Source organism: Theropithecus gelada, chromosome 11, assembly GCF_003255815.1.
Source record: "Theropithecus gelada isolate Dixy chromosome 11, Tgel_1.0, whole genome shotgun sequence".
Lineage (NCBI taxonomy): Eukaryota > Metazoa > Chordata > Mammalia > Primates > Cercopithecidae > Theropithecus > Theropithecus gelada.
Window position 1 is genome coordinate 118,937,606 of NC_037679.1, and position 24,361 is coordinate 118,961,966.

At 43.5% G+C, this 24,361-nt stretch overlaps 1 protein-coding gene across 3 annotated transcripts in view; it reads right to left on the reverse strand.

Moving 5' to 3' along the window:
* The window catches only part of BCAT1 (branched chain amino acid transaminase 1), a 138,479-nt gene extending 122,291 nt beyond the window's left edge, over positions 1–16,188 (reverse strand). For all 3 annotated transcript variants that reach the window (XM_025401551.1, XM_025401550.1, XM_025401549.1), the window contains exon 1: positions 15,397–16,188. In XM_025401551.1, coding sequence (XP_025257336.1) covers positions 15,397–15,402 — 6 coding nt within the window. In that variant the 5' untranslated portion in view covers positions 15,403–16,188. The remainder of the gene's footprint in view (positions 1–15,396) is intronic.
* Positions 16,189–24,361: the final 8,173 nt, after the last annotated feature.

Sequence of the window (24,361 nt, forward strand, 5' to 3'; positions counted from 1 at the left end):
AAAGACCCTACTGATTGTACTGGACCCATTTAGAAATCAAGGATAATTTCTCCACGGAGAGATTATGGAGAGATATGGATAATCTCTCCATAATCTCTCCATAACTTAATCACAATCTGCAAAATCCCTTTTACCAGGAAAGCTTCTAGGGATTAGGCTATGGGCATCCTTGGGGGCTATGATTCAGACTACCACATTCACCAGCCCCCTATTATGGGCCAAGCATTGGACGACATATTGTTGCACAGTGGTAAAAAACTGGACATGCTCTCAACTCTCAAGAAATATATGGTCTAGTGGAAGAGTCAGATATCAATCCCAAAATCATACAAATAATCATCCCAATACAATCATTGCAAGTTGAGATGAGGGCGCTGAAGGCCTGGGAAACACGGGAGTCCCAGGAGTCTCTTTGAGGAAGTAGCATCCAATCTGAGGTTGGCAGGGTGATAAGGCACCGCTGGATGGGGACTCAGAAGACGACCTTCTAGGCAGAGGAATCAGCAAGTGCGGAGGCCCTGAAGAAAAACAGTTTGGAGGATGAGGGAGGTGGAAACGGCAAAACAAGATGAGACTGTAAAGATGAGAAGGACCAGATCCCTTGGGAACTTCTGGAGCACAGTGGGGACTTTGGGTTTTATTCAAAACCTAACAGGAAGAGGTTGAAGAGGTTTTTTGCTTAAAAATTTTTTTTGGGCCGGGCGCGGTGGCTCAAGCCTGTAATCCCAGCACTTTGGGAGGCCGACACGGGCGGATCACGAGGTCAGGAGATCGAGACCATCCTGGCTAACACGGTGAAACCCCGTCTCTACTAAAAAATACAAAAAAATAGCCGGGCGAGGTGGCGGGCGCCTGTAGTCCCAGCTATAGGGAGGCTGAGGCAGGAGAATGCCGCAAACCCGGGAGGCGGAGCTTGCAGTGAGCTGAGATCCGGCCACTGCACTCCAGCCTGGGCGACAGTGCAAGACTCCCTCTCAAAAAAAAAAAAAAAAAAATTTTTTTTGTTGGTTTTTGTCTGTTTGTTTGTTTTTGAGACAGGGTGTCACTCTGTAGCCCAGGCTAGAGTGCGGTGACGTGATCACAGATCACTGCAGCTCCTCGTGGGCTCAAGTGATCCTCCCACTTCAGCCTCCCAAAGTGCTGGGATGACAGTGCTGGGGCTGTGAGTCACCATGCCCCACCGGGTTGAGGAGTTTTAAAGCAGGTGACTGATGTGATCCCTCTGCTCTGGAGAACAAATTGGGTCTGAGAGACAAATGGGGATGAGAAAAAATGGAAACACATATATTCAGTGAAGAGAAGACAGTGGCCTAAACTGGGCACATTATAGTAGTTAAAATAGATAGGACTGCATAGACGTAAGATAAGTCTTGGGCCAAAAGTGACTCATAAGACTTGAAGGAATTTCGTGTATGATTCAAAGGTCTGGGATATGGCCATAGGGGTAGCTGGCATGTGAGGAATGTAGCAAATTAACGGAAATGAGAAATTAAAGGGACTAAGATGCCAAGAATGGGAACGGGCCATCCACATGCACCTTAAAATAAATGGGAAAACAGCACATGGGAGGGAAGAGAGGAGGTAAGTGCTAAAATCTACAGTGGATAATGGGGCCAGAGGGACTGGGATGTTTTCCAATGATGGTTAGAGGAAGAGAGAGCACAGACTGCTGGTCTGAGTAGCAGAGAGCAGATGCTATGCGAGGAGTCTCATGTGGAAACAGTACTGGGCAGGGTGAAGGGCATCAGCTCCACTCCAGCCCTGGATGAGGGGCAGAGAAAATGAGCAGCCTCCACTTTAAAGATTGGCAGAGAAATGACCTCGCCTAAGACCAGGAGGAGCAGGAACCATTGAGGGAAGATAAAGTGGAGTGTGGTAATATTGGTTGCAAAGGGTATTGTGGGCAGATTTGAGTGGGAGGGTCTATTGTGGGTCGAGTTAAGAGAGAAAATGCAGAGCATCAAGAGAGTAAAGGTGATGGGGACAATGTGGAAACAGTGACATGGGGAATTTAACTGGGTGCTGGGTTGCCAATGCTTTAAGTCCCAAGAGTGCATTCCGTGGGCGATGTTGGGTGCTTAGGCCTCTCTGTATTTACCAATGGGCTGGAAGGGAAGCCCAGCATGCTTTTCCTCAAAGTCTTCTATGATTAGGGAATGAGCAACTGAGTCTGGGCCCGGGAGTGTGGGGTTGTGTAAAAGTGCTCTTACCGCCATGTTCATCCGGTCTCCTCTCGTGGTTCTGCTTAAATGTCACCTCCCAATACAGCCTTTCCTAATTTTTCTGACTTGCCTTTCCACATACACAGAACCTTGTGCAGACTTCTACTGTAGCACCTACTATATGCACTCTATTGCCTTTACTATTTATTTATTTATTGAGATGCAGTCTTGCTCTGTTACCCAGGCTAGAGTACAGTGGTGCAATCTCGGCTCACTGCAGCCTCCACCTCCCAGGTTCAAGCAATTCTCTGCTTCAGCCTGCCGAGTAGCTGGGATTGCATTGCATGCCACCACACCCAGCTAATTTTTGTATGTTTAGTAGAAACGGGGCTTCACCATGTTGGTCAGGCTGGTATCGAACTCCTTGCCTCAAGTGATCTGCCTGCCTCGGCCTCCCAAAGTGCTGGGATTATAGGCATGAGCCACTGCACCCGGCCACCTTTGCTTTTTTTGTATCTCTCCCTAAATAGAATTGTTTCTCAAGAGTGAGAATAATGCTTGAATTATTTCTGTTTTCCTATTACTGGGTACAAAGTCTGGTAGCCTTGGTAGGAGCTACATAAATGTTTAATTAAGTAAAACTTAGCCATTGTTTGCTGGTCATTATTGTACTATATATATGGTAGATTTCAAGAAAAGTTTAGACATTCTTCATATAATGTTTACTGTGAATCATTACAGTGTGTATACTGTGAAGTATACATATTATATTTAACTTGCTTTCTTAATAGATAATTTTCAGTTAGTTAAATTAAATACAACACTTTGGAAATATTGTCAAAAAATATGTTACTGGTCTTAACTAAAATTTGCTTAAATGGCCGGGTGCAGTGGCTCATGCCTGTAATCCCACCACTTTGGGAGGCTGACGCAGGTGGACCACCTGACGTCAGGAGTTGAAGATCAGCCTGGCTAGCGTGGCAGAACTCTGTCACTACTAAAAATACAAAAATTAGCCAAGCGTGGTGGCAGGCATCTGTAATCCCAGCTACTCGGGAGGCTGAGGAGAATTGCTTGAACCCGGGAGACTGGAGATTGCAGTGAGCTGAGATCACACCACTGCACTCCAGCCTGGGTGACAGAGCAAGACTCTGACTCAAAAAAAAAAATAATAATAAAAATAATAAAATAAAATTTGCATAGGTACCAGTATTTCAGATTTTCTTGATAATGGCTCTGGTGTGAAGCTAATTTCATTATAAGGCTTCAATTTTAATTCAATTTTGATTATAATAAACTCACATGTGTCAAAAATCAAATATATAAATATATACAGTGAAAGGCTCAGGGTGACTTTCTTTCTATCTCTACCTGAGAGAGCTTACTGGTTCTTTCCTCAATTGTTTTCTTTTAATGTCATTATTTTTTACACCCAATGACTATGCAAATAACTTCCAATCTTTGTAATCACAAACAATGCTGCAATAAATAATCTTGTTCATAAGTCATTTCACATGTGTACAAGTTAATATAAGTCACTTTTGATTAAACTAAATATTAACAATGATGTTGAATCATTAAATCTATTGCAAACTATGTAGTTACGTTAATATGGTTAAAACAGTCTCTCATTTCAAGCTTTGAAGTGTTGTCCTTGAATATCAAGTAGTAGACTGAAGTACTCCTGTACATACTGTTCTAAGAACATTGATCAAGAAGGAAGGTGCCAGTTAACCAGCAAATACAACATTAACACACTCAGTTATTAAGGGGCATAGACTTTATTGACATCCTACATCTATATATTCATGGAACTACTGATGTTATTAATAAAATATTTGCTGTATGGCCGGGCGTGGTGGCTCACATCTGTAATCCCAGCACTTTGGGAGGCTGAGGCATGCAGATCACCTGAGGTCGGGAGTTCGAGACCAGCCTGACAAACATGGAGAAACACTGTCTCTACTAAAAATACAAAATTAGCCATGTGTGGTGGTGCACGCCTGTAATCCCAGCTTCTCGGGAGGCTGAGGCAGGAGAATCGCTTGAACCCGGGAGGCAGAGGTTGCGGTGAGCCGAGATCACGTCATTGCACTCCAGCCTGGGTAATAACAAGAGCAAAACTCCGTCTCAAAAAAACAAATAAAAAAATTTTTGCTCTAATGTTACTGAATTTTTAAAAGCCAGTTTAGTTAATATCATGCTTTATAACCAAGTAATGGTTATATGTTATATGATTAATGTTATATGATTTCTTTTAAATAAGCATAAAGACTCATAGAAAACTATCAGCAGAACCATGAATGGTTGATGTGTATAACCAAAAGAAAAAGGAAATAAGTTATCAGGAGACTTTTGAAAGTGAATATAGTAGGTGCCAGAACTTTCCACAGGGAGTTTGAGAAATCCTTTTTCTCGAGGCATTTAAATGGAATAGAACCGAAAGCTAGAAAAATAAACTCAAAAGAACAATCCTTCTTCAGCAGAAGTAAAAGCTCAAAATGACCTAATAGATTTTTTCTTTCAAAATTCTAGGATTCAATGAACACTGCTCTAAGTGCCTCTTTTGTTGGATTTGTTTGTCAGGGTATGCATTCATTAGTTTGCTTAAAAACTGCATTGTTTGCAACAAAGAAAAACATGTTGAACACTATCGGAATTGGTTAAGATTCCCAAACACATGACTTTGTTCTAGATTCTAAGACCATTCCAAGGATGTTTGCCTTTACATACTGCCTTAATCTGAAAACTAGTGATTGAACAGTCTGGCATTACTGAGTTTGTTCATTATGATTTTTGTGGTGTTCAGTTTACCTTCCTATGTAGCATCTTTTTGTATGAATTTTCCTACAATCAATTTAAAATCAACCAGATGTGTGAGTTTGCCAGTAGATACATATAGCAGCTATATGAGTTTGGCAATAGGCATTAAGACCATGTAAATACTTTACTTTTCTCTGTGTTTTTATAATACTCTATCTTTTGGAAATCAATTAAAGCTTTAACGAAATCCAAGTGTGGAAAGATATATGTACCGTTCAAAAACAGAGAAGTATAAAACAGAATCAATTAATCTGAATCTTGAAAGGTTCAGAAACAGGCACTTGATTTAACTCAACTAGTATCTGTAAAGCACCAACAATGGTGCAAGGTTCATGGCAGAGTAGAAGAAAAGGTAAGTGCAGAGGAGTTGCAGCGTATGATCAATATCTTATGAGTGCAAGGTTCATGCTAGAACAGAGGAAAAGATAATAAGCACAGTGGAATGAAAGCATTGATCAGTATCTTATTTCCTGACTTCAAAATGTAAATCTATGCACACCTTCTCACCTTTCGCCCATGTTCATTCCACTGCAAAAACATGATCACTGTTCTCACAAGGTGTCTGGGGAGTGGGCTGCATGGTGAGCAATGTGGTGCAAATTATAGATAGGATGGAGGGAATTAAAAACCAGTAAATGTAAATATAAGAACTCATTTTGAGGTAGATCAAATCCTCTATTATGACCAGAGAAATGCATGCACATAGAAGAGGTGTAGGTGGATTTTAAAAGGTCTCATGCACTGAGCTAAACTCAGGAGACAACGGGGAAGCCATCGATTTTGAGTGGTGGAGTGAGATCGAACAGCACGTAATGAAAATTAAGCTTCAGACCAGTTGGGAGACTTCTGGAATAATTCAAGCAAGAAGTAGTGAGAGCATAAACCAGTATGCACGGCAATGGGAAAGAGAGAACTTGTAGTTTCAGAGAAGACAGAGTCCACAGGACATGGTACCTGATTGAATATGTAGAATAAGAGAATAAGAAAGAAGTAAAAGATGGTTGACTGGGCGTGGTGGCTCACACCTGTAAACCCAGCACTTTGGGAGCTCGAGGCAGGCGGATTACTTGAGGTCAAGAGTTCTAGACCAGCCTGGCCAACATGGTGAACCTCATCTCTACTAAAAATACAAAAATACAAAGCCGGGTGTGGTGGTGGGCACCTGTAATCCCAGCTACTGGGGAGGTGTGGGGAAAAGAAAGATCAGACTGTTCTGTGCCTGAAAGGACACAAAGATAGATGTGTACCCGCCCCGCCCCCCCGCTACACCCTATTGCTAAACCCTTTTTTCTGCTCTCTAATCTTTGCACATACCAGAGATTTCGTAAGTTCTGTGAGTACCTGTTTTTCTGCACGTACCAGAGATTTTGTAAGTTCTGAGGCAAGGTCACAAGACGTGTTTAAGTAAGATAAACTCTTGCTGCCATAAACCAGTTGGGCAACCTGACGCAATATAATTAACTGCCTTTGCGTAAAACTGCTCTCCCGCCTCAAAGGTTGAACCGAAATATCAGAAATGGCGGGAACCAATCATAGTTAGCCAAATCGCCTTGTTCAAACACTAGCCAATCATATATCTGATTTGTATAATAATTCTATGCCCACTTTTCTTAGACTATATAACACTGCTCGGAGCTCAGTGGGGGAGCTCTCCTGCCCGTCTCGTTTCGCGAGCGAGTGAGAGTTCCAGGTTCGAACCTGTAATAAAGATCCTTGCTGCTTAGCTTTGACTCTGGACTCTGGTGGTCTTCTTCGGGGAATAAACGGTCTGGGCATAACATGCCTATATAGAAAGAAGTAGACATAAGAGACTCCATTTTGTTCTGTATTTGAGATGCTGTTAATCTGTGACCCTACCCCCAACCTTGTCCTTGCAAGAGACATGTGCTGTGGTGACTCAAGGTTAAAAGGATTTTGGGCTGTGCAGGGTGTGCTTTGTTAAACAAGTGCCTGAAGGCAGTACGCTTGTGAAAAGTCATCACCATTCTCTTAATCTCAAGTACCCAGGGACACGTACACTGCCAAAGGTCGCAAGGACCTCTGCCTAGGAAAGCTAGGTATTGTCCAAGGTTTCTCCCCATGTGATAGTCTGAAATATGGCCTCGTGGGAAGGGAAAGACCTGATCGTCCCCCAGCCTGACACCCATGAAGGGTCTGTGCTGAGGAGGACCAGTACAAGAGGAAAGAAGCCTCTTGGCAGTTGCGATAGAGAAAAGCATCTGTCTCCTGCCCGTCCCTGGGCAATGGAACATCTCGGTGTAAAACCCGATTGTATGTTCTGTTTACTGAGAAAGGAGAAAACCGCCTTAGGGTGAAAGGTGGGACTTGCTAGCACAATGCTGCTCTTTATGCACTAAAAAGGTTTATGGAGATGTTTGCATATGCATATCAAAACACAGCACTTTTCCTTAAACTTCACAGAGATCTTTATTCACATGTCTTACTGCTGACCTTCTCCCTACCATGATCCTATTATCCTGTCACTTCCCTTTTTCTAAGATGGTAAAGATAATTATCAATAAATACTAAGGGAACTCAGAGACTGGTGCTGGCATGGGTCCTCTGTATGCTGAGCGCCGGTCCCCTGGGCCCACTTTTTCTTTCTCTATACTTTGTCTCTGTGTCTCATTTCTTTTCTCAAGTCTCTTGATCCACCTAACGAGAAACGCCCACAGGTGTGGAGGGGCAGGCCACCCCTTCAGGGAGGCTGAGGCAGGAGAATTGCTTGAACCCAGGAGATGGAGGTTGCAGTGAGCCAAAATCGTACCACTGCACTCCAGCCGGGGCAAGAGAAACACTCTGCCTCAAAAAAAAAAAAAAAAAGGATGACTGGTCTTGGGCCAAATATACACCCTTCCTACAATCAGCTGTGGCTAAGGTGGGGTCACCTGCTAGGAACATGGCCATATTGGCCTTCTCCTTAGACAGGTACTACAGGTAGGGGAAATTATCTAAGTGGGAAGTAGGAAGGCTAGGCACCCCAAACTCCTACACTCCACTAAGAAATTGCATATTAACCTTGGCTAAGAAAACACCCACACACACTTCTAAACTAGTTGAAGATCAAAGAATTTGGGGTGCAGATGGTATGAACCGAGTTCTATTCTGTGACTATACACCTTAGATCTTGATGAGATGAAACAAAGAAGAAAGTGATAACTTACGTGCTGTGAACAAACAAACCACTGGTTGTTTATCTCGAACTAAAAGGCAAGTGATTGGAGATTTTCAACATTCAAATGAAGGCGTGAAGCTTCTGCTTATATAGTTTCATATCTAAGCTGATTGCAAAGGCAAGAGCCAATAGCTCTCCACTGCTCTGAAAAATAAATCATTTCAGTCTTTTCTACCTATCTTCCATGCTATATGCACTCTATTGTCCTGGCTTTAAAACCAGTAATTTAGATATAAAACTTTGTGTCTAAATGTGTTTGTACATTTCGCAAAAGACTGGCCATACTTTTCACAAGATTTACAAACTGGCCAGGTGCAGTGACGGATGCCTGTAATCCCAGCACTTTGGAGGCCAAGGTGGGTGGATCACTGGAGCCCAGGAGTTCAAGACCAGCCAGCACAACATGGAGAAACCCCACCTCTACAAAAAAATACAAAAATTTGCCGGGCGTGGTGGCACATGCCTGTGGTCCCAGCTACTCAGGGGGTTGAGGCAGGAAGATCATTTGAGCCCAGGAGGTTGAAGCTGAAGTAAGCCATGATTGCACCACTGCACTCCAGCCTAGGTGACAGAAAGAGACCCTAACTGGGGAAAAAAAAAAAAAAAATTACAAAGCGGTGTCAGACCCAAGAAAGCCTAGAACCTGGAGAGATCAATAGCACAATAGACTAGGAGTCTGTCTACTTTCTCATTTTGCTCTTTTATTTGTATTATTTATTTATTTATTATTAAGCAATTCTAGTAAGTTTTCTGATGCTTTCCTTAAAAGAATGTTTTCAGTTAAAGTAGTTTGCAGCCGGGCATGGTGGCTCACACCTGTAAGCCGACCACTTTGGGAGGCCGAGGCGGGTGGATCATGAGGTCAGGAGATCGAGACCATCCAGGCTAACACGGTGAAACCGCGTCTCTACTAAAAATACAAAAAATTAGCTGGGCATGGTGGCGTGAAACTAGGCCTCATAAAACTTAAAAAAATTAGCACCAGGTGGCCCTAGATAGGGTCCCACCCTGCCTCGATAGGGTCCCACCCTGATAGGGTCCCACCCTGCCAATTCTGGGAAACAACCTCATGGGGTCCCACCCTGCCAATTCCGGGGGTCCAGAATCAACAACTCCAGGAAAGAACCTCATAAGGTCCTGCTCTAACCAATTAGAACAAGACACCTTGCTCAGGCTATAGCTAGACCCAATCATTTTGCGCCTCAAGCTTTGTTTGAATTTCGCGCCATAAGCTGTGTTTGAACTTGTGTTTGCCTATATAAACAGCATGTAACAAGCAGTCGGGGTCCCAGGGCCAACTTAGAGCTTGGGACCCTAGCGCGCTAGTAATAAATAACTCTCTGCTGTGAATCTCGTGTCGGTGATCCTTCGCGGCGACCCCTGCCCAGGAGGGAATCGAGAGTTCGGTTCCAACAGCGGGCACCTGTAAGGAGGCTGAGGCAGGAGAATGGCGTGAACCTGGGAGGCGGAGCTTGCAGTGAGCCGAGAACGCACCGCTGCACTGCAGCCTGGGCAACAGAGCAAGACTCCGTCTTGAAAAAAATAAATAAATAAAAAGTAGTTTGCATGACATTTAGAAAATGGAAAGCAAAAGCACCAGTTAAGCAAGGAAGTCCTGCCTCAAACCTGCATGTGTTTCTTCTATAAACACCAGCACTATTCTTGCACGTATAGAGAGCACTCACTGACACTGAAAACCATGGAACCCTGAGTCATGTGTTATGCTTCCCCATGTAGACTTTGCAGCTGTCTTTTAACTCTACCTTTTATCTTCAAAGTTCAAGGAAACATTTATTATGATTTCAAATTCCTGAACTCACATGTAGTCCTAAAGTCAAAACAATATAACTTGGTATCTAAATCAACTGAAATGAAATGAAATGCACTCGGCAAAATCACCCTTTTATGTAGTGGTGGAATGCTAACAACTGCCCTGTGACCATCCTGTGCAAATCCACCCTTGGCCTCATCCCAGGATACACCCAAACTTCGTCTCAACTGTGTCTCTTCGTCAGTCACGTTAAGAGACAGTTGTGGAATGTTTGGTCTAGAATATCCCAACAGGTGCTCCTTCCGTCTCGATTTCTATGGAGTCAAATAGAATTTGATCTGTAATCGTATGTCCAGGCTTCCTAAGTCTTCCTAAAGCAGATATCCATTTATAGTCAAAACAGCAAAAACAGTTCTCACACTGAGAGACAAACTGTAAATGCAATTGATCAAACATTCAAATCTACACATCGAAATAAAGAACTGACAAATGAATTGGTTCTTTTTAGACTAAAGACTATTCTTAATGGAACTAGCTGGGTTTCACAAGTATTTCACAACTTTCAATCAAAAAGAGCCAATGTTTTTCAGTATGACTTCGGATTATTACTTGTAATTTCCTCTATTTTTTTCTTTATTGGTCTTCCCTGTTTCCATTCTTCCATTTTCCTGTATTTTTGCGACGTAACTGTCTCTTTCTTTTAGATTTTATTTTTCCCATTAATTACTGAACACAAGAAAAATGTTTTGCAGAATAGTCTTTCCCACCAAAAAGGTATGACAGTAGAAAAATGTTTATGTGACATGCTATGCTGTATTCATAAGGTAGTCTAATTTATAAGCTATTTTAAGGATATGAGTACTCAATTTTTAGGGGAAAGATAATTTAGCTTTGTGGACTTCAGAGGACAAATTATAAGCATAGTTGAAATTGATGCCTGAACCCTGGTGTGCCAGGAAAGATAGATTCTCCTTTGCCTTCACCATTGACATTGTGAGTCACCGACAAGATCTTATGATGAAACTGTTTACCAATATTTGCAAAGTCGAGTTTATGAATAAAAGCGCGTAAATGCTTAATTTGAAACATTTAAAAAATGTGAGTTGCACCTCACATTTATGTCTTGGCTGAACTGCATACAATCCCATTACCATGGCCTTAGTTGAACTGATAGGAACACTTACCATATGTTAGGTGAAATGTATAGAGCGTTTGGACAGCTGTTAAGGGGATAATGTTACAATACAAAGGCTGCCTATATTTTTGACCATAAAATGAGCAGATCAGCCATCGTTTCTGTCAGGCCTCTGAGCCCAAGCCAAGCCATCGCATCCCCTGTGACTTGCAGATACACCCAGATGGCCTGAAGTAACTGAAGAATCACAAAAGAAGTGCAAATGCCCTGCCTCGCCTTAAGCGCCTTAACCGATGACATTCCACCACAAAAGAAGTGAAAATGGCCAGTCCTTGCCTTAAGCGATGATATTATCTTGTGAAATTCCTTTCCCTGGCTCATCCTGGCTCAAAAAGCTCCCCCACTGAGCACCTTGTAACCCCCACTCCTGCCCGCCAGAGAACAACCCCCCTTTGACTGTAATTTTCCTTTACCTCCTATAAAACGGCCCCACCCTTATCTTCCTTCGCTGACTCTCTTTTCGGGCTCAGCCCGCCTGCACCCAGGTGAAATAAACAGCCATGTGGCTCACACAAAGCCTGTTTGGTGGTCTCTTCACACAGACGTGCATGACAGTTTCCTTCTGTGCTCAAAAAGAATGATAGCACATGCCTGTAATCCCAGCACTTTAGGAGGCTGAGATGGGCGGATCGCTTGAGGCCAGTAGTTCCAGACCAGCCTGGCCAACATGGCAAAACTCTGTCTCTACAAAAAAATACGAAAATTAGCTGGGTGTGGTGGTAATCCCAGCTTCTCAGGAGGCTGAGGCACAAGAATTGCTTGAACCTAGGAGGTGGAGGTTGCAGTGAGATCACTCTGCAGCACTCCAGCCTGAGCAACACAAGTGAGATTCTGTCAAAAAATAAATAAATAAATAAAGAGAGAGAGAGAGAGAGAGAGAGAGAGAGAGAAAGGAAAGAAAAAAGAATGACAGCATCAGATAGAAACTAGAGGATACCCGGGACAATTATGTCTGTAGTGGAAGGTCCCAGATTCTCACTCTCCAGTATAGTAACCAAACCTTCCTGAGCATAAGGATGATCATGCCACTGGGTTTCCCTGGGGTGGGTGTCTGTTATTTAAAGGCCGGGCGCGGTGGCTCAAGCCTGTAATCCCAGCACTTTGGGAGGCCGAGACGGGCGGATCACGAGGTCAGGAGATCGAGACCATCCTGGCTAACATGGTGAAACCCCGTCTCTACTAAAAAAAAAATACAAAAAACTAGCCGGGCACAGTGGCGGGCGCTTGTAGTCCCAGCTACTCGGGAAGGCTGAGGCAGGAGAATGGCGTAAACCCGGGAGGCGGAGCTTGCAGTGAGCTGAGATCCCGCCACTGCACTCCAGCCTGGGCTACAGAGCGAGACTCCGTCTCAAAAAAAAAAAAAAAGAAATTGTGGTTATCGACACTAAAGGGAAACAGAGAAAGTTGTTTATTTTCCAACTTCCTATACCAATTGAGAAGAGGCCATTTAAAGAAGCTGGCAACCTGAAACCCCAAAAGATGTAACTAGTCGAAAGGCTCAAGATAGCCACCATTTAGAAACAATCTTTCATTTACGCACAGAAATAATTTACTCATAAGCCCAGCCCTCTCAGTTAGGTTAATAACACCACTCTCAGCTTTCCAGCTGTTTACTTCCCTTGCTTTATTTCTAGAAAGGAGAATAAGGAACAAAATATATAATTATGAAAACAATTGGAATGTCAGCCTACAGACAAAACTGAGACAAAATTTATATAAGGAGAGAGTATACTGAAGTCATATTTGAGGACTGCAACCAAGGAAACGCCAAATCAAGTTGCCCTGAATATATACAGCAGTTACTAGTGGGTTTTTAAAAGAAAAAAGAGGCAGTTTCTAAGTTGTTTGAGAAGAATTTATATTAAAATAACATAAACTATATAAACTATTGATAGGCTAAACATTGTTTTTTGTATCACAAATTCCAGGAACATAATGAGTGAGGCAGTCAGTCAGGAACAAAACGTCTTTAAATAATTGTTCCCGTGCATGGCTACAGGGGGTGTGGCTGAAGTCTCACACTCCTGTGTGTCTGGGCCTGATAAATTGTGTAGCCTTCACAAAGCTCAGATCGCTCTGAGCTATTTTTCTTTTTTCAGAGAGTTGCGCAACTACTGTCAAAAGCACATCTTGGTTTTAGTTCACAGTACAAACCTCAGTTGTGATCAAATGTTTTCAACTTCCTTTCATAATAAGGTTTTAAACTCATTTCATATAACTAGATCTGGTTCTAATGGGCTGAAAAGCAAGAGAAATTCTTGCGTACAAATGGAAAAAGCTCTTTTTCCCCCTTTCTCTCTGTACTTCTGAAATCAAATGAAATTACTCATTATTGACACTTATCAGAAGAAAATATCGATCAGCATTAAATTCTTGTCCTCCTCAACCCCCACCTCTTTCTTTCTTTTTTCTAACCACCACCCTTTTGTTAGGCCAGCTTAACTAGCTTTATATCTCTGAGCCTAGCCTGAGGGGCCACATCCTGTGTCTGGAATGTAAAACCCCTCTTCCCACTAGGCCACCGGTCTTCCCTACACACACACACACACACACACACACACACAGAGACTTCCCTTGCCTCCATCCCATTCACATGTGTATTATTTTTAAATCTCCATCTAAATTTATTAAGTCATAATACAGACTTACCATTTTTGTACACATGCTACTCAGTGTATATGCTATGTTCCTTATCCAGTTGCCCATTCTGTATGTGTCCATCTTAAAATACAAGCTCATGCATGACTCAAGCCTGGAGAATTTGCTGAGGACAAAGGCAGTCAAGATGCCATGTGCAAATAACATTTTTTTAAAAAATTAAGCTTGTGATAGCAATACATATTTAAGAGGTAAGTGGAAAGATGTTTGAAATATTGTGATAAAACTAACTTAACGGAACCTCCCATACTTCTTCGATCACACCTAGAATACAATCGTTTCTTTCTTAATCTTAGGAAATATCAGGGAACAGAAAAGAGACAACTTGTAGGTATCTAGTTTCCATGTTATAAAAATACCTTGTGAAAGGGACAGGGGTTTTTGGACCTACAAAAATGCGTCATCAGCCACAACTCCACATGGACAGGAAAAAGCTGCAAAAGCAAGACTGTTCATTCTTTCAGTTTTCTCCTTTTACTTACTAAAGCTATAATCAACTAAAGTGTGTTTTTCATCTAAAATGAAACAAGCATGAGGAAGTCAGAAATAGAACCTCTAACTATAGAAGAAAGGCTGCATGATCTCTGTTGAATACAAAATACACAGTTTCCACTCGGTTACTGTTTAACTGTAGTGAAAGTTTTTGTTTGGAACAAACGCACTATTTACATATTATTTCTTCTAACTGAAACTATGGTCTGGGATGGGTTGTAGATAAGAGCAGTTGAGAACCATGCTTCATCTCCCTCCTTCGAAACTCCGAAGCGTGGCTTTATTTCTACCACAAGTTCAGATTGCATTATGGTCATCTCAATTCCAAAATATTAGATGGCAAGAATATCTGCCCATCCTTCACTTTCCTTAGAAAACGTTGTTCTTCGGATTTTAAATGCGATTGCAGTTTTCCAGTGTGTGAAACCAGGAAAGCAAAACACTCAGCGATGTACATACCTACACCTAAATCATCAGAAATAATAGGCAGCTAGGCTAATTATCCTTGATTAGCAAGATCAGAGCCGTAAGGGTGCTCACTGGTTTAACAAATGAATGCCCTTAGGCGTCTATCATTTGTAACTCCAAGAAGCTTTAATTTCCACAAGAAACAAAATAAGAGAAGCCTTCTGCTTTTAACAGCGAAAAGACCGTTTTCCCTCCCCTCTCCACCCGGGTCAACTCTTCCAGCCGCTCCCTCCTGCATCACACACACGCTGCAGGAAAGCCCATTTACAGCCCGGGACATCCCCAGACCTCCTCTCCAAACTTCCCCACCTCCTGTGCATAGGAGAAACTGAGAGAAGCCCCCACTTCCTTTCCAAACTTCACAAGCAGGGGAGGGAGCTGTGGCAGCCTTTTACCTCCGTTCCCAAAAGCGAATGTGAAAAAGTTCGAGAAAGCACATCCTGCGAGCGGAGGTTAAACCGAAATCTGAACAGAATGCACTGTCCCTGCAAACTACGACTGATAAAAAAGATAATGCAGACGTTTGCGGGGGGTATAAGCCATGGTTGTCTCGCCTTCCTCCCCTCCCTACCAACGGTGTTTCTTGGAGAAATCGCCGGTTCGATTCATGCATACATTTTTGTAAAACACAGACAAAATCCTAAGTAGTTACCTTCATTGTTCCGTCGGCCACGAGGGAAGCTGGAGCTGAGCGGAGGGCAGATCCCAAGGGTCGCAGCCCCTGACCGCGTGGACCCGGTCTGCGGCTGCAGAGCGCGGTTCCGGCTGCGGCAAGACCTGGGGCAGTGCCCGAGGCGGCGGCGAGTACACGTGGCGGGCGGGATTGCAGACCCGCCCTCTCGCGGCGGAGACTCGCGATTTAGCAGATTGCATCAGCAGGAAGACACTGAGGCTACTCCCCCAGGCCGCCCCCAGATGGTGGAGTCTCTTCCCAGCCCGAAGATTCGGAGCCAGGGCCCAGCCCCGAGCCTCACTCACTGCTCACTCCTGGGATGCAGGGCGGAGGTGCCAGCGTTGCAAGCAAGTGACACGGTTACCCCCAATCAGTCTCTGTAGGTGCGTACCCGAGTGTGGGAATGCCCGTGTAACATTTATATGGGGAAGTCAAGGAGAAGGAGGAAAGAAACAGATCAGAGGTCAAATGTGATTGCCATTCCCTCATCACTGGCTTCTGCCCACCTCCCTACTGTCCCCAAAGTCACTTTGCTGCATGTTGATAGGACCACAGCACAATCCTGCCCAAAATTATACATGGATCCCCCGCGGCTACTTTAAATGTGCTTTTGCAATAGTCAAGAACATGTGCCTGGTTTGCCAACCTCTTTCCTGGAGTTCCTTAGTCCACCCTCAAATATAACCATTTTTGCCAATTTATTATGTACATGGGGGAACATTTTTCATCCTTTAATTTGAGCATATAAAATTCTTTATAATGTGAAAGTCCGCTGTATGTTCCCTCCCCACATCTATACAAAGCTCCAGGATTGCTACTTTTCCATGTCCAGCTCCTAGGTCAGCCTCCATGACTGCTTAAGTGTGCAGCTGGTTGACCTCCGCTCCCTCTCTGTCAAGCTGGCAAACTCGTATTTTTGTAAATTTCAACCCAAGCCTTTGCTGTGGAAGCTGCCTCTGATGCCCTCAAACAGAATTGGGCCCTTCGTCTATGTGCTGCACTTTGGCCATATCCTTTCTCAAAATCAATTATTTTATTTTATTATTTTTTAATAGAGATGGGGTCTCACTAAATTGGCCAAGCTGGTCTTGAACTCCTGGCCTCAGCAATCCCCTCCCCTCCGCCTCCCAAATTGCTGGGATTACAGATGTGAGCCACTCTGCCCAGCTTCTTAATTTTACTTTAATTATTTGTTTGCACAGTTGTCACTTCAGTGGATTATGAGATTCTTAAGGGCAGATCCTTTGTCATATTTATCTCCCATACTGAGTGGCCTGCCTTGGAAGAGAGGGAGTGTTGAAAACAAATGTGTCAGTGCTTAATGACTGTTGGTCAGGTGAATGAATGGTTAAATTATGTGTTCAACAAATGTACTGAGTGATTTCTACATGCTAGGCTGATGTATAATAGTAGTGTGTAATCTGAAATGTCTCAAAATGGAGCCATTTATGACAAGGGAATTCAGCCTCCAGTGAAATTGTTGACCCCTCAAAGTGATAAGCATGTGTCTGGTGGACTGAGGTGATAAGATAACACCTGCTGTGGCCTGGCACCATTGGCAAGAGAGTAAAGAGAGAGGCAGCTGAGATAATGGCTATGGGCACTTCCAGACGGCTGTGAAAACCGAAAAGTAATGAAAACCTGAAAGTAACTGACCACAGCCAAAATGCTTGCAGAAGTTCTCCCCTGAGAACTCTGAATCTGTAAGCATTTAATCAGCCATTGAGTCCTTGTGAACCCTCCTGGCCCCCGTCAGCGTAAGCACAGCTAGATAGATTTGAACCTGACACTGACATGAGACAGGCAATGTGCAAAATGCTAGGGACAGAGTGAGAAACAACAAAAATGTTCTTACCCTCATGAAGCTTATATATTAGCGTGAGAAACAGAAAGTACACTTTAAATCCGGTAGCAAAATGTCTATCCACTGAGGAATGAGTAAATAAAACATGGTATAATCCATACAACGGAATATTATTATATTCCACAATAAAAAGAAATGAAGTACTGATTACATGCTGTGACGTGGATGAACTTGAAAACTATGCAAAGTGAAAGAAGCCTCTCACAAATGACTACATATTATATGATTCCATTTATGTGAAATGTGCAGAACAGGAAAATCCATAGAGACGGAAAACACATGGTCGTTTTCAATCTAGGGACAGGGTGGAATGGAGAGTGAATGCTCATGGGCATCGGATTTCTTTTTGAATTGATCAAAATGTTCTCAAATTAGATTGTGGTAATGGTTACACAGCTCTGTGAACACACTAAAAACCACTGAATTATACCCTTTAAATAGGTGAATTGTATGTTTTGTGAATTATATCTCAATAAAGATGTTACTTTATGGCCGGGCATGGTGGCTCACACCTGTAATCTCAGCACTTTGGAAGGCTGAGGCAGGCAGATCACTTGAGATTGGGAGTTCAAGACCAGCCTGGCCAACATGGTGAAATCCCATCTCTACTAAAAATTGGCCGGGCGTGGTGGTGGGGTGCCTGTAATCCCAGCTACTCTCAAGGCTGAGTCACAAGAATCGCTTGAACCCAGGAGACAGAGGTTGCTGTGAGCTGAGATCGTGCCACTGCACTCCAGCCTAGGCAGTAGAGTGAGACTCAGTCTCAAAAAACAACCAAAACAAAACAAAACAAAAAAACAGGCATCATGTGGTAAATGTTATGAGAAAGAGTGATAAGGGGATAGAAAATGATGGAGTCATAGACATAAATGCATTAATAAGTTCTAGAGCAAGCCTGGCAATTACTCCTAGATCCAGTGACCTCACCCTCAACCCCCCACCCCAACCCAACGTAGGATTTTTCTTAGTCCCTTTGCCAGTCAAGGATCTCCGACCGGCAATGATGGAGGCCCAACTTGGGGCAGACTACCTGCCACAGGAGGCGCCTCGCACAATTTGTCCGCCTGAGTCAAGTCTGCCTTGCACATCGGTTCCTGAGTTCTTGTCCCATGCCCAAGAAAAATGAAGATGTGCTGACAATCAAAGAGTGAGCAAGGCAGGGAGTTTTATTGAGTGATGAAACAGCTTTCAGCAGAGAGGGAAGCAGGGGTGGTCCCCCTACCTGAAGGCAGGAAAGTCCCCTCCATGAGGCTGAGTCCTGGGGCTTTTTATGGGCTCAGAATAGGAGAGGGGCAGGCAAACAGGAACAGAAATTCTCACTCTGCATCGTGGATTTCATCCAGGACGAGCAGTCTGGTCTTTCAGCCTTCAGGCTGTTTTTGGCTTGAAGGTACGATTTCACCTCTGCCTCCATCCCTGTCACTGTCACCCCTATATAAGGATTCTTTTGATGTTAGCAACAAAGGAAGGGAGAAGGTAGTATATAAAAGAAAGAAAGAAAGAGAGAGAGAAAGAAGGAAAGAGAGAAAGAAAGAAGGAAGGAAGGAAGGAAGGAAAAGAACGAAGGAAAAGAACTTGAAGGGAAGTGAGAAAGTTAGGGAATTAACATCCACGGAAGAATATGAGGGCCGGCATTCACACCTGTAATCCCAGCACTTTGGGATGTCAAAGTAGGAGTTCAAGACCAGCCTGGGTAACATGGCAAAACCCAGTCTTTATTAAAAAATGCAAAAATTAGCTGGTTGTGGTGGTATGTGCCTGCAGTCTAAGCTACTCCCAAGGCTGAGGTGGAAGGATCACTTGAGCCCAGGAGATCCAGGCTGCAGTGAGCTGTGATCACTTCACACTTCACTGCACTCCAGCTTGGGTAACAGAGCAAGACATCATCTAAAAAAAAAAAAAGAATATAAGAACAATGTGGCTACGTCTCTCTCCTCCCATTTCCCTCTAGTGTTGATAGAAGGGCCCCACAGTTCTCCCTCATTGTCAACTGTAAACTCCCAAAGCTTCTCTCCCATACAACACACATGCTTTTCCCAAATGATGAGGGTCATCATCAACCAACGTTGTTACTCTGCCAGTGGCACTGTACTTCAGACAAGTCACAGTAAAAGATATTTAAGGAAATAGAATTCACCAAACTGGATATATACCATATACCTATTTGCAGGCAGTGTCTTTTACTGAAGAAGAGATAGCATTTCTAACATTTCTAATAGGCACTAACTTTGAGGCTGACTTCAGGGCCCCAGACAGCCCGGCTTCATTTTGTCCTCACTGTTATTAACAAAGTCTTTTATTGCCACCATTATGAAAAATATGTGCCAACTACCTGCAGAATGTTTCCCTGTATCTTACTAAATTTTCTCTAGGAAAGCAGAAACATAAATATTCTCTGCCTTGAGTTATTAACAGTTCCTGGAATTTGAATAGGAGAGTTTACATAAGGCAATGATACTCTGTCTTAAAGAGGAAAATCTACTCTAAAATTCTACTCTGCACACTCAGAAAACAATGTCATTCTCTTTCTCTATTTCTCATCATAAAAAAGACTTCAAAATTGTATCGTTTTTGTATTTCCTATAATACTTGCATTCATTGCCCATTACATACATGTATGCACACACACACAGGCACACACACACACACCCCAAATTCAATACTAGAAAATCATTTATACTATACTTTTTGGGAGATTTCCCACGACAATTTTGACTCATTGGATTTATTTTTAGCCTTGTTGTACACACTCTAGTACCTAATCCCCACATAAAATTAGACTCACCGGGCTGGGCACAGTGGTTTATGCCTGTAATCCCAGCACTTTGGGAGGCCGAGGCGGGCAGATCACGAGGTCAGGAGATCGAGACCATCCTGGGGAACACGGTGAAACCCCGTCTCTACTAAAAATACAAAAAAATTAGCCCGGCGTGGTCGTGGGCGCCTGTAGTCCCAGCTACTCGTGAGGCTGAGGCAGGAGAATGGCGGGAACCCGGAAGGTGAAGCTTGTGGTGAGCCGAGATTGTGCCACTGTACTCCAGCCTGGGCGACAGAGCGAGACTCCATCTCAAAAAAATAAAAATAAAAATAAATTAATTCCTATCTATCTTGAAAGGATATTGTAAAAGTCTTCTTTCTGCTAGTTCTCTAGAACCTCTCAGGGTACTTCCCACTCCAGCCTGCAAAGCTGTCCTCCTTCTCCTTGAAACTCCTCCCTTCCATGATATGATTCTGAATCTCCTCCAGCCTCTCTGGCAGGTACTTATACCTTATTTATTATCACCTCATGCCCTGTAAATATATGCAAGGTGTTCATCCACCTGTATCTGATCCTGAATCTCCTCTTTTATACTCTGTTCTCTAGTGTCTCTACTATGACCTCTAGTCTGATAACTTCTAAAACTATACTAGATCTCTCGTTCATCTCTATTCTAACAAGCCCAATTAATCTGAATCCAAGCACATAATCTTCCCTCTTGAACCTGCTTCCCTCTCTCTGCTGATGTCATTAATGTGTTTCCAATTATCCAGCCTCCAAACTTTCATATAGTCCCTATCTTTATAGATAGTACTCAAAGCAAGAGAGAAAGATATGAGCCTCCCCCAGCCAGTAATCATTAAGCCGTCCCAATTCTATCTACACAAAATTTCTCACAGTCATCCCCCTCAGTTACCACTGTCACTGCCCTAGTTTGGTCATTCATTGTACCTTCCCCCTGGATTACTGTTATCCCTGCCTTTAATCTCTCCCTGCCCTAATCCACCCAACACACAGATGGCTAGTAATCTCCCTAGTCCTCCGTTCTGATTAGATTTTTTTCTCCTGTTCAAAATCATGCAACTTGCACTCAGATGCTCTGGTGAGAGCCTGACATGAGTACATGTTGTGTGCCTAAGCACTCCTGAAATTTTCCATCATTGCTTCTGCACAAATGCTCCTTGGAATTTCTTTTCCTCTGACTTTGCTTGCTTAAATGATATCCAGTCTTCAAGATCCATTTTAATTACTCTTGCCCCATTTGCAGCCTTTCCTGAAGCACTCCTTGTTATAAACGAGTTATTCCCAATCAGGAGTGATTGTGTCCCCCTGGGGAGATTTGGCAATGTCTGAAGACATTTTTATTATAATACCTAGGGGAGGGGGGATATTTGCTACTGGCACCTAACGGGTAGAGGCCAGGGAAGCTGCCAGGCATCCTATGATGCACAGGACAGGCTCCCACAATAAAGAATTATCTGGGCCAGGCACGGTGGCTCACACCTGTAATCCCAACATTTTGGGAAGCCGAGGCGGGAGGATCACCTGAGGTCAGGAGTTCGAGATCAGCCTGACCAACATGGTGAAACCCCGTCCCTACTAAAACTACAAAAATTAGCTGGGCGTGGTGGCAGGCACCTGTAATCCCAGCTACTTTGGAGGCTGAGGCAGGAGAATTGCTTGAACCCAGGAGGTGGAGGTTGCAGTGAGCCAAGATAATGCCATTGCACTCCAGCCTGGATGACAGAGACTCCGTCTCAAAAAAAAAAAAAAAAAAAAAAAAAGATTATCTGGTCCTAAATGTCAGTAGTGCCAAAGTTGAGAAACCCTGCTTATAGACCCACACCAACTTTTGTACTTGATATGGTTTGGCTGCGTCCCCACTCAAGTCTCATCTTGAGTTGTAGCTCCCATAATTCCCACATGTTATGGGAGGGACCCAGTGGGAGGTGATTGAATCATGGGAGTGGTTTCCCCCACACTGTTCTCATGGTAGTGAGTAAGTCTCATGAGATCTGATGGTGTGATAAGGAAAAATCCCCTTCGCTTGTTTCTCACTGTCTGCCTGCTGCCATCCATGTTGAGATATGACTTGCTCCTCCTTGTCTTCTGCCGTTATTATGAGGCCTCCCCAGCCATGTGGAACTGTGTGTCCATTAAACCTCTTTTCCTTATAAAATTACCCAGTCTTGGGTATGTCTTTCTTAGCAGCATGAGAACAGACTAATACAGTACTGTTTCTATAATTACTGGTGTGTAAGTCTTAGTTACTCTTCTCTGGGATACATTCTGTGAAAACACAGAACCATTTTCTTTGTCATGACCATGGTGTTAGCCTACTGACTACCTCGCAGAGTCTGCCTTCTCAATCCCTCACAATCTCTTTTACCTCTTAACATCTCTTCAAATAGTGTTCTCTCTTAGGGTTTCATCTCATGTCCTTAATTTTTCTCTTTCTTTTCTTTTTTTTGAGACGAAGTCTCACTCTTGTCCCCCAGGCTGAAGTGCGATGGCGTGATCTTGGCTCACTGCAAACTCCGCCTCCCAGGTTCAAGCGATTCTCCTGCCTCGCCCCTCCGGCTCCCCCCAACCCCCCGAGGAGCTGGCATTACAGGTGCCTGCCACCATGCCAAGCTAATTTTTGTATTTTTAGTAGAGATGGGGTTTCACCATGTTGGCCATGCTCGTCTCGACCTCCTGACCTTAGGTGACCCATCCACCTTGGCCTCCCAAAGTGCTGGGATTACAGGCGTGAGCCACCGCGCTGGCTATTTTTTTTTCTAATTCATTTAAAATGCTCTCCATAGGGAAATCCATCTACTCCTTGGCTAATACTCTTACTTATCTAGCAACAGTTCATTTTTCCCAGGCGTGATGGCTCACACCTATAATCCCAGCACTTTGGGGTTCCAGAGCAGGTGGATGGCTTGAGCCCACGAGTTTGAGACCAGCCTGGCCAACATGGTGAAACCCCATCTCTACAAAAAATACCAAAATTAGCCAGGCATGGTGATGCATGCCTATAGGCCCAGCTATTCAGGGGGCTGAAGTGTGAGAAGCACTTGAGCCTGGGAGGTTGAGTGAGCTGTGATTGCACCACTGCACTCTAGCCCGGGTGACACAGAGAGACCCTGTCTCAAACAATAAATATAAAAATAACAAAAATCCATTGTTTTTCTTTTTTCTTCTAATAGAGCCCTGGTTCTTTTCTCTAGGGTAAGGATACAGAATATGCCTAGTCCTGGGGGATGAATATTTAATCTAAGGCAGTGATGACAATCTCATTGTACTTGGCAATATATTTACTTTCCCATACTGTCTTGAGCTAGAGAAGATCAAGTAATCAAGTTGGGATCAATGAGACTTAAGGGAAAGTCACCCGAGGAGCTTTTAAGGATTTCCCTTTTGATTAGGAAAACATAAATCAGGCAAGGAGAGCTTACTGATGCCTCCTTCTTTCCCTTCTTCCTTTCCTGCCCCTACTCCCTCTTCTTCTCCACCTCCACCTCCTCCTCCCTTTCTCTTCTTTTTCCTCTTTCTGCCTTCTTCTTAATTTTATTATAGTAAATATGCTTAACAGCTCTATCCTCTTAACAGATTTTTTTCTTTTCTTTTTTCTTTTGGGATGGAGTTTTGCTCTTTTTGCCCAGGCTGGAGTGCAATGGCACAATCTCAGCTCACCGCAACCTCCGCCTCCTGGGTTCAAATGATTCTCCTGCCTCAGCCTCCCGAATAGCTGGGATTACAGGCATGCGCCACCACCCCCAGCTAATTTTGTATTTTTTAGTAGAGACAGGGTTTCTCCATGTTGGCCAGGCTGGTCTTGACTTCCCGACCTCAGGTGATCCACCCGCCTCAGCTTCCCAAAGTGTTGGGATTACAGGCGTGAGCTATCGTGCCCAAGGGTTTGTTTTTTTTTTTTTTTTTAATTTAGAAAGGGTCTTGCTCTGTCACCCAGGGTGGAGTGCAGTGGTGTGGCATGGCTCACTGTAGCCTTGAACTCCTGGGATCAAGTTATCCTTCAGCCCCAGCCTTCCAAGTAGCTAGGACTAAAGGCGTGCACCCGCACACTCAGCTATCTTTTGTATTTTTTGTGGAGATAGGGTCTTACTTTGTTGCCCAGGCTGGTCTTAACTCCTGGGCTCAAGTGACCCTCTCATCTCAGGCTCACTAAATGCTGGGATTATAGGTATGAACCACCATGCCTGGCCTCTCTTGACAGATTTTTAAGTGTACAATTCAGTATTGTTATTTATAGGTACAATGATATACAGCAGATCTCTAGAACGTACTCATCTTGCATAATAGAAATTTTACACCTG